Source organism: Micromys minutus (assembly GCF_963924665.1).
Source record: "Micromys minutus genome assembly, chromosome: 4".
Taxonomy (NCBI): Eukaryota; Metazoa; Chordata; class Mammalia; order Rodentia; family Muridae; genus Micromys; species Micromys minutus.
Window position 1 is genome coordinate 56,086,017 of NC_137973.1, and position 11,310 is coordinate 56,097,326.

General features: G+C 44.2%; 1 protein-coding gene across 2 annotated transcripts in view; it reads left to right on the forward strand.

Annotated features, from left to right (window-relative positions):
• Positions 1-11,310, forward strand: part of SEC24D (SEC24 homolog D, COPII coat complex component) — a 97,048-nt gene that overhangs the window by 77,285 nt on the left and 8,453 nt on the right. For both annotated transcript variants that reach the window (XM_080915100.1, XM_080915101.1), the window contains exons 14-20: positions 736-852; positions 1,177-1,347; positions 3,997-4,093; positions 4,209-4,354; positions 5,512-5,650; positions 6,279-6,397; positions 10,078-10,257. In XM_080915100.1, coding sequence (XP_080771226.1) covers positions 736-852; positions 1,177-1,347; positions 3,997-4,093; positions 4,209-4,354; positions 5,512-5,650; positions 6,279-6,397; positions 10,078-10,257 — 969 coding nt within the window. The remainder of the gene's footprint in view (positions 1-735; positions 853-1,176; positions 1,348-3,996; positions 4,094-4,208; positions 4,355-5,511; positions 5,651-6,278; positions 6,398-10,077; positions 10,258-11,310) is intronic.

Here is an 11,310-nt window from a genome sequence, read left to right on the forward strand (position 1 = left end):
CAGCAGATATGGTAGCAAGGGACAGAGGAGCTTAGGTCTTAATCGGTCTTCTATAGGATTCTCACAGGAGAGTAAATTGCTTTTTTTGGCCCTACTGACCCAGATCAGCATACAAAGCCACAATCCTATGTTATTGGCCTATGTTCTTGTGTTGTTGTTTCCTTTAATCCCATTGTTGATTTTAGTGCCGCTCGCTCTACTTCCAGTGAATAGCCACAGGTGAGATGAACCACATCTCACCCACACATACATTGCCCAAGTCAGTGGCGTGCATGGGTCGCCAAGGAGAAATAGAGCACATGTTATGTCAGGGACTGCATCTTCAGATTGGTTACTCCGTTTTCATCACAGGACACTTAATTCTGAACAGGTTGAGTACACAGCCTGTAAGCAGATTGACTACAGGGTGATAAGTGACCCCCAAGCACATTATTTATTAGCTTGGTTACAGTTGGGCGAAAGCCAGAGTCTACAAGCATCGTTTCTCGGAAGACTCATTCCTGCGCGGTGGGTCTTCTTCAGTTCCTGGAGGAAGCTCTACACTCTTTACACTGGCTTGGCTGACCTGTATTCCTTCTAACAACTTACACGAGGTCCCTTTTGTTTTCTTCCTCAACAGTATCTTGTTTCTTTGTCTCCTTTGTTACCTTTCTGGATGGAACAAGGTGCGGTTTTCATGTACTTATGATTCTCTTGACAAATTCCTAATCCACAGCATTTTCTGTGGTTTTGTAGGCTGCAGAGCGCCCCGGGAAGCTGTTCATCTTCCATTCCTCCTTGCCTACTGCGGAGGCACCAGGGAAGCTCAAGAACAGAGACGACAAGAAGCTGGTGAACACAGACAAAGAGAAGGTACTTGGGAACAGTTAGTCTTTGAGGCATCGCTGAAGTAATGTTAGAAGGGGTCCTCCTCATGAATATTTTCAGTGTAAACCACTGAAGGATTTCATGCTGCTAAAGAAGCTGATATCTGACATATTTATATTGGATCACACATCTTGCACGTGTGATCTGTGAGGCTTTTAGAGAAATGGAGGTAGGGGCTGCATGAAGAAAAGTAGAGAGGGATTTAAATTTTCTAATTAAAAATATTAATAGAAATTAGTAGAAACTTAAATTTTAACAGAAAAATATTGTGCCACTTTTCTTTTTATTTTCTTTTATCCTTTTCTTTAGATACTTTTCCAGCCCCAAACAGCTGTGTACGAATCTCTGGCCAAGGACTGTGTGGCCAACAGCTGCTCGGTGACTCTGTTCCTCTTTCCCAGTCAGTTTGTGGATGTGGCTTCCTTGGGTCTGGTTCCTCTGCTCACGGGAGGAACTCTTTACAAATACAACGTTTTTCAGGTAAGCTGCAAGCTGGTCTCAGTTCTTTCTGTTTGAGTGTTAGGTCTGTCTCTGTCTTTCTCCCTGTCTTTCTCTGCTACTGTCTCTCACCTACTCCCATGAGTGATCAAGAGAGAGAGAGAGAGAGAGAGAGAGAGAGAGAGAGAGAGGGACGGAGGGAGGGAGGGAGGGAGGGAGGGAGTAAGATGGGGGGCTCCAGTGTGTGTAGGTCTGTGTGTGTTGCCTCTGGTGGGCAGGGCAGGACTTTCAGGAGTCATTCCTCTCCTGCATCTAGTTGGGGTAGAGTCTTCCTTGTGCACTGCCCTAGGCTGGCTCACCTGGCAAGCTTTCTGGTGGCCTCTCCTGTCTGGGCCTCCTGTCTTACCCTGGGAGTTTGGGGATTGCAGCCTCGAGCTACCACACCTAATTGTTGTTGTGTGTCTGTCTCGTGTGTTTACATGTGGCTCAGGACCAAACTCCAGTCCTTGGGCTTGCACACCAAGTGTTTGTAAGGGCTGAGCCATCTCCTCCGCCCAGTTTAAGTTTGATGCTTAGATCATAGGTTAAGAAAATTGTGTCCCACTGTGGACAGCTAGCAAAAGTAAATTGAAGCCATGTAAAAGCATTTGTGTGTGATTGGCTTCCCGCTGATTTTAGCCACATATTGAGCTCATACTGCTCGTGAGCTTTGCCGTGGGGAAAGCGCGCTTTAGGTCAGAGAAACCTAAGATGATAGTTGAGAACGAAACTGCACATTTGTTTTAATTTGGTGGAATCTGAGGCAGGTTCAGCTAATTGCACCCTCTACCCTTCCACATTGGACTAACATGCCTCCTCTGAATTTGGCAAAGGCACACATGCCAGTTTAGGATAGGCACGGCCACAAGCTTCTCCTGTGGACAATTGTGTCTTGAAGTCTTACTATATTTAAACAGAGAATGGACACGGTCTCCTCCTGAGGAGGGGCCCGTCCAGGTCACTGATACCTGTACTCCACGTGGCAACTGATCACAGAGGGGTGTTTTCCTAACAGGTGACAGGTGCTCATCCTGTTTTTGCTTGTGAGTGACAAAGCGGCAGCCAGTTGTGTGTTTGTATTGGAAGCTACCTAAGGTTAAAGTAAGACCAAAGATGGAGAATAAAATACGTTTTAAAAAAGCTTTAAGAACCCTATGGAGACTTCTGGATAAGCATGTGTCTGCGGGTACACTTGAATACAAGGTCTTAATAATGATAAAAATCAGACACTCATCTGGTCAGGATTCTGGGTATTCGAGGTGTAGTGCAATTGTCTCAGCTCATTGTCCAGGGAGGAACTTACATTTGATGAGAAACCTGCATCTTCTTAATGAAGTCCTGGCTGGGGTAGCGCTGGGGTCCCACATGGGTGAAGCCATCGTCACTGAAGTGAGTTAGCTGCACAGAGATCCAGGGCAGTGTTGACTAGAGGCACTGATGTCACTGCCGTTGAGTTCATCCCCTATGTGTTTCACAGTGTGCTAGTTCTGTATAACTTTTAATAAAAGACCTTTACTTGCTTGTCAATATACCGAAGCTTATATTCGTGTTCTTAAAAAAGCTTGATTTCATCGTGTTCTTAAAAAAGAAATGATGTCATAATCCAGCGGGGGAAACCCCCTGTAATGAGGAATTTTATAACCAGTATTAGTGCTGTTTTGGCTATGAGTCCTCTCAGCTCTTCTGTGCCCTGTTATTAGACTGAATCATATCTTCGCATTTACTTCTTTAAAAGTAAAAATTTTAATGGCGTCCTCCATTAAATAATACTGCGGGGTGTAAATGACGGTCAAGAACAGTCAGGCATCTGGTGCGTACCTCAGTATCTTTTATGAGTACTGTCTGTGATGTCTCTGTTTCCTTTCATCTCCTCTTTGTTTGGGGGGTAGGGAATGAGAGCCTGTGTGTGCTTGTGCGTGTGTGTGTGCGTGTGTGTGTGTGTGTGTGTGTGTGTGTGTGTGTGCACGCGCATGCACACACACCTCTTCGTGCCTCTCCATGCCTGTCAAGTAGAAATGGTGAGGATCTTGTAAAGGTTTCCGTGGCCCGGTCGGAGATACAGCAGTGGCTGCGGCCTGTCGGTGAAGTTGTGTTCCAGGTGAGTGTCAGCTCAGTAGCACATGATCCATAGAATTGCTTAGGTGTGGGCTGTGAAGCAGCTTTCTAGAGATGCTTTAAAAGAGGAGTCAAGACGTCCAAGGGAAGTGTTTATTCTCCAGACTCTGTATGAACTCTGAGCTCCGGGCTATGAGTATGGTCCAAGAAAACACACCGGCTAACAACCTCCCCACCACCGTTACGGTGTCTCTCTACCTTCACTGGATATGTTAAGCCATGCATTGCTTCCTATGTCTAAACTAGACCCTTGAGCAGTCGCTACACTACTGCTTTATTTGCAAAATAAATGAGTAACTACTTCTCATCCAATGGTTATAAGGGTGAAAAGTAGGTAAGGTTTTTGTTTATTAAAACTTTAGGGTCACTGCCAAAGATTATGTATGTACTTTCATAAGATCGTGTATGTTCATAAGATATCCAGGTAAGTGTGGCAAATTAAAATATTAAAAAGTAATACAAAAATTAGTTTTAAGTAATGTTATTTGAAGTCTTTTACTGCCACCTGGTGGCCACTGATCACACTTTATCTTGTAGGTAAATGCGGATAGTCAAAGGTTTTTGAATGACCTCCGGAATGAGATCGAGAAGAAAATAGGCTTCGATGCCATCATGAGGGTTCGAACCAGCACAGGTAATCTCCACGCCCACCATTTCCCGTCTGTTCGGCGTAGCTTGAAGTAACGGCACAATGAGGAACATAGAGATTTGGAGACGCAAATTTTCCTGTCTCCCTGTGCTTTATTTAGGTTTCAGGGCCACCGATTTCTTCGGTGGGATCTTCATGAACAACACCACCGACGTGGAAATGGCGGCCATCGACTGCGATAAAGCCGTGACCGTGGAGTTCAAGCACGATGACAAGCTCAGTGAAGATGTCGGGGCCCTAATCCAGGTGATCCCGCCGCCAACTGTGCTCCTTCCCCAAAGCGCGGGTCCTTGGAGCAGTCCTGTGTGGTGTACCCATTGGTCGATACCCATAGGCTGCTTCAGTAGCATCGCAGCTATTGGCCCGGCCTTTGATGTGAAGGGTCAGGCATCAACAAACTGGTTTCTGTGGAGTGTCTGCGTCCAAGGTTCTTGTAGTCCTGTGACCCTGAACCTGTGACCCTCCCCTTCATTTTACTTAACTCACCCTTTTAAAGGTACCACCTCCGTGCTCTTCCCTATGGAAGAGCACACCAATTGGGTGTCCAGTGCCAGACTTACATACAAGTAACATTGTATGCTCTAGTATTCCAGTGGGGAATAAATACATATATACATATGCATATATACATGCCTTAATGTGTAACAATTAGTGAAATAAGATGCTGTGGGTTTTAATGAGGAAGTAGAGGGGTATATGGGAGGATTTGGAGAGAGGAAAGGGAAGGGAGAAATGCTGGGATTATATTAATCTCAGAAAAGTAAAAGAAAGGTCCTACCTTTGGGTTTGGGAGGTTAGAACTTCAGCACATAGGGATCACAGTTTAGCCTCTGGGATTCTGCTAAGTATTATATCATAAGCAAGTAGACTAGGACTGTTCTCAGTACATAATCAATTAAAGAAATAAAATGAAACATACTTAAATTTCATAGTTCTCAACATCTGCTTATACTTAAGGGGTCGAGAGATTGACATAGAATGAGGAAGACTTTTAATGCTTGGTTTTGAACCACAGGTGCCTGGGCAGTGGCCCTGTTCCAGCAGACCTGAGGGTACCATCAAGACTAGCTGTGCTCTTTCATGGGAAGTGAGCTTGGGCAGAGCTAGGAATGCATGCCAACTTTGTTTCTGGACCTAGATCCTTGGTAGTAAATTTTGTGAAATGCAAGTCAGCGTGAAACATAAGCAGATATTTACATGGGACTAGCGTGATGGCTCAAACCATTGACATGCTACAGTGGCTGAATTAGTTATTCTTCCTCAGGCATTATTCAGTCTTTGAAAATAATGGAGAAACACTGGAAATTTTAAGAAATCTATACATACATATAATTTAATACTGGATTAAATTAGTGTGGCTGGACCTGGTCAGTAATGCGCATGCCTCGATGTTCTCTCTGCAGTGTGCTGTGCTCTACACGACCATCAGTGGTCAGCGAAGACTTCGGATTCACAATCTTGCCTTAAACTGCAGCACCCAGCTAACGGATCTGTACAAGAGCTGCGAAACAGATGCCCTTATCAACTTCTTTGCCAAGTCAGGTAGCGCCTTGCTAATCTCAGAGCTCGGTGATTCAGCCAAGACTCATTGGGTAGCTATTCAGAAGCTGGAAATGACTATAAGAACCAGTGAAGTCTAAGGTTGGGGAATGGCCAGCTCCTCTAGCCATAATGAGGGAGACCAGACTCTCTGGGGCTAGGCCACAGCGATTTAGCCTAAGTGTTCTTGCTAGTGAGGAGTCTGAGGTGACATAGAAGTGTGTGAGTGTATCCTCTAGCACCAGTGTTGATTATCTGGGCCCTGATGACTAAGAAGGAGGATAGGTCATTTCTTTACCCACCCTTCTGAAAGTCTATACTTAAGGTATGGAAGAGAGCATTCCAGCCTGCAAAAGTCAGGACTGGGGTAGATAGCAAACCGGCCTTTCTTTTCTGTGTATTGAGTTCTGTTTCTAGTAGTCTCAAGATAAATATGGGTCAATGGAACCCCCTCTTTGCTATAATTAGACCATTGTCGCTCTTGGCCTAGACCATGCTGTTTGCTCACAAGCGTAGCAGTGGAGAACGTCATCCTTGTTGGGTAGTCCAAAGATAACAGCAACCGTTCTTTGTTATTATCCAAAGAGATCAGTTTCTAAGGATTTTGTGTCTTTTCTATTTGTGCTTCTAGCTTTTAAAGCAGTTTTGAACCAGCCTTTGAAGACTATCCGGGAAATTCTAGTTAATCAGACTGCCCATATGCTGGCGTGTTACCGGAAGCACTGTGCAAGTCCGTCTGCCGCAAGCCAGGTGAGGTTCCTGCTGTGCTGAGCAGCCAGCATGTGCAGAGCAGGACCAGGCAGCTGCTGTCCCAAGATGCTCTCTGTTCCAAGTAGAGCATGTAGTCAGGGAAACTGAGGATGCAGTTGGGTGGGGGTGGGGTATAGAGACTGTGGACTTAAGTACCTTTGTAGCCATCATCAGGAAGGAAACATGGGATTTACAAAGTGTCTGAACCAAAAATGTGACGGCCACAAATACACTGCTTAAAAACAGAGAAATGTCATAATATGCTAGGAGATTCCCTTTTGTATATAGACCTAGATATTTTGTTGTAAAATTTGCAATAGATAGATAGATAGATAGATAGATAGAGATAGATAGATATAGATATGACATATATATAAGATTAAATATATTTTAGGCATATAAATAAGGTTGCCATAAATGGATGGCAGTAGTAGAGTGGCTCTTTCAAAAGTAAAAATAATTTATAGCATAAATGATGGAATTATTTTCATTAAAAGTTATGTGTAGACCTGGCTGCCCTGCCATTCTCTGTGTAGACCAGGCATTCTTTGAATGTGGACAATCCTCCTGACTTTACTTACACAGTATTAATAGAATCACTTTGAATTGTCTCTGGGCGTCATCTCAGCGACTGAACATTTAGATAAACATTGAGCCATTTGTTTTGCTCATGTCCTCTAAGTCACTTCTCCCGAGTCAGTAAAATTAAATGCTGCTCTTCATAGCTGTATCCTGAATAGCTAACTAATTTTGATTTAAAAAAAAAAAGGAGTTCTGTGAGCAACTAGTGGAAGGGTTTTTTTGTTGTTGTTGTTGTTATTTTTGTTTTTGTCTAATTCATTCTTTGTTAAAGTAGTTACTCCACCTTCGAGGAAGCTGTTAGTGGGAAGCGAATACAGACAAATTCTGTATCTAAATTCACCAACTAAGTGAAGAAAGCAAGCAAGGCAAATGTTTGTTAGCTTCACAGGGCAGTCCCCTTTGGGCCACCTGAAGTGATTACTCATCCATTTGTTTAACTTCAGTGTTGACAGTCATGCATGGGTGGTCACTCTCTTGGTTACTCAGGATCTTTTCACTTTGAAAAACTCAAGTTCCAATACCACTGCATAAATTAGGTATAGTGACATATGCCTGGGGAGGGGACAGGATTGGGGTCCAGGTTATTGAGGCCTACCTTAGCTTTATGAGACCCTGTCCCAAAAAGGGGGAAGGAAGGGAAGAGGGGAAGAAAAGAAAGGTAGGCAGCCAGGCAGGCATAATTAGGAAGTGTGCTTGTTTGAGTTACATGATCCCACCAGGTGCTTGCAGAGTCCGTCTCGGATGGAAAGCAATCATGAGCACTTTGTATGGACTCCATCTTGGATGGAGAGCAATCATGAGCGCTTTGTATGGACTCCATCTCGGATGGAGAGCAATCATGAGTACTTTGCATACATCCCTACTACTTGTCTTTGGATTTCTGGAAGATACTCTCCTGCCTCTGGAGTATCTCCCCTTTTAGAAGAGCAGGTGACATACAGCAGGTACAGTTAGTGTCTTCTCTAAAAGTTTATTTACTAATATTAAAATGGTTTGCTTTTAAAGACCTTAACTGAGAAAATAAGTCTTGCTTATTTAAGGGGAAAGTAACACTTACCATCTTGTTCTGGTGTAAAAGCTAGAAGCCCGTGTCCACAGCAGAGCATCTGTTTTTATGGCTTAGACATAGAACAAACCACTGTGATGCTTGTCTTACTCAGCGTCAGTCAGTAGAGAGGATTCCTGCTCTTTGAAAATGAGATTTTTTTTCGTTTCCCATTTGAGTCTTCCACTGCACCCTTCTACCACCAATGAAGCTTGGGTACTAGCATCCAGTTACCTCCAACACCCACCTCTGAATACCGGTGCCCCGAGGACCAAGCCTTCAATACCACATCTTTAGAACACTTTCCATATCCAGACCCCAACACCAAGTCAGACCATCAGCACACAAATTTTGATTGTGTAACAGACCCGAGTGGACTGCTTTAGCTCAATTACCAAAGGCAAGAGAAGCCACTTGGATGTGAAATTTAGGGAGGCACTCAGATGCTCAGCCATTAGAAGCATCAAAAGAATGTTCCCGTAAATGTTCTGGTTTATATAAGTGGGTTAGTTACCTTTATGAAGTCTAATCTGCCACTTGTATTACTTGGGAGTAAAATGGTCCTCAAAAGGCAAACCAGGGGCTGAAGACATGGCTTAGAAGTTAAGAATGCTTGGTACTCTTGTAGAGGGACAAGTTTGATCTCCAGCAACCACATGGTGGCTCACAACCATCTGTGACTCCAGTTCCAGGGAATCCAGTACCCTCTCTGGCCTCTGAGAGCACTAGGGTGTTCATATACTGCACCAACATACATAGGAGCAAAACATTTGCACATCTGAAGCAAAGTAAATGTTTTATTTAAAATGCCTGTGAAGTCACAAAAGGAAAAAAAAGAGACATTAACTACTTTTTAACTGTTAACTGTTTTTGTTTGTGAATGCTTTGTCTAAGAATATGCAAAATATTTGCCAAACGAGGGTTCTGCAAATTTTTGCTCACCCCTAACCAGTACCTCTCTCTCCAGAGTTATTTCATTATGGAGGAGCCATGGGAGCTCCGGGGAGATTTTACAGTAATAATCTGAGACACGTTTTCCTCATAACCTCAAATACACTGAGTAAGATGTTCTTCCTACTTTCGTCCACTCTTTAATGATATTTTCCTCCGTCGGCTTTCTTTCCCGTTTCTCTTGTTTCCTTCCCTCGGCCCCGTACAACCTAGCCTCCTCTAGTCAGCCTCTCTAGGGCTGTCTTCATAAATGCCAAGCTCACCCCTCTGTGCCATTTAAAACGATGGCTATATAAACAACCGAATATTACTGCTTAACTTAAGGTAGTGAGTAAAATTCCAAGATATATATATATATATATATATATATGCTTCTATTTGTGAAGCCAAGAGTATTTATTCTTCATACCATGTTACGAATTGCTTAGAAATGGCAGTGAGGCTGCAGGCTCTGAAACGTGACCGTACTCCAGTTCCTGCGTCTTCTTTTTACTGAGTCTGGTGCCTTGAAATGAAATCAGATGTTGAGGTGAAACATTCTGGAATGTGCTCCTGGAATGTGCTTGTCTGAGTCAGCTAAACAGTTTGTCTGTTATACTCCTTCCTCAACAGACCATGAGAAGAGACTTCTGATAAAGGTGTACGGGGTGTAAGATGCGGAGTTCATCCTGTCAGAGTCCTGAGGGAGGTTTCCTTGCTGAAGATTCTGATTTTACACAGACACACACACATACACTTTTTTTTTTTCATTAGTAAGGAAGATAGCTAAAGGGATAGGAAGATTTCTGTCAGTAAGGTTCTTGATTCATAAGTGTGAGAACCTCATTGATCTCCAGAGCCCTTATCAAAACCCTAGGCACAGTAGAGGGTGTGATCTCATGTGGGGAAGTAGACACAGGAGGACCTCTGGGGCTCACCATTCTGCTAGTCTGTCTTTCCTGGAGAGATCGTCTCAAAGGAAGTGGAAGCTCATCCTGATATGATACCTGAATTTGTCTCCTGGCCTGCCAGCATGCAGACACACATGTACACACGTGGGCAGGTATACACAGAGAAAGCTAAAAAGAGGAAAGGATCATGAAACAAGTCTTTTCTCTTTCAGCTTATACTGCCGGATTCCATGAAAGTACTCCCTGTGTACATGAATAGTTTGTTGAAAAACTGTGTACTGCTCAGTAGACCAGAGATCTCCCCTGATGAGCGGGCATACCAACGGCAGCTGGTCATGACCATGGGCGTGGCTGACTCCCAGCTCTTCTTCTATCCACTGTTCCTGCCAATAGTAAGCATGGCCCCTGGAGATGTTTGGGAGGAAAGCCGGTGTTGGGCTCCTGTTCCTAAGAAATTCAAAGTCAGAAATGTGCAGTCTGGGCCCAGAGTGAAGCTCTCAAGCATGTTCAGTGTGCTGAGCGTGGCTGGGGATGGATGTAAGGAGTCCTGTTTCACTGGCTTGTTCAGATTCTTTCCCTTTCTGCATTAGTCTCAAGTCGGTAATAATCAACTAAGTAGGCCCCTTTAGAAGTCTATGCACAAGTTGGTGCCAGAAAACTTCAATCGAATACCACATCTTAGAAGACCACTTCTACATATGCTAGGGATCTTATGTGGATATGTGTGGTCTGTTTTTCTATGATGTGTGACTGTCTAAGAGGAAATGTGTGCAATCAGAGGCTAACAGATGAACACAAATAAGGGTACCCATGCCATGCAAGAGCCCAGCTGCTTTGTCCTCAGTGGCTCCCGTGGCAATGTGCTCCTCTCTGTTAACGTGTTGTTAACATCTTCAAAGGCCTGCACTCTGCCTGGACTCTTCCTTCCTGGGATGCAGGAGGCTGCCAGTGGGTTGTGTACAGCCCCTCCTTGATCATAGTGCTAACAGACAGTAGGCACTTAGTAGGAATGTGGCCAGTGATAAACTGTGTTAGAAATAAAGGATGTTATTTCAATGGATGGAGGGTAAGAAGTTAATTCTTTCAAATGGTCAATTGCCACATAAAATTGGATTGTCAACAGTGTGTGGGCCAAGGAGTGTGAAGCCTTCCCTTCATTCCATCCCTTAGTGGTCCTTGTGTTCTGTGCTTTAGATGTCATTTACTGATGGTACATTCCTGTCTCTGCATGAGTAGCCACATTTTGTCCCTCAGACATACCATGCCCGTACTCCTGCAGGCTCAGCCTCGAGCCCCTGCTTCTTCCCACCATCCTCTGCTCCAGTCTTCATGCAGCGAGGTCAGACGGGGTGATCCTATCCAGAAAATGGCAGCCTGCTCTGCTCTCCTCTGGCCGGTTCAGGGCATCACTGGCCCAGTGTTAGCTTTCTCTTCCCCTTCTGAGT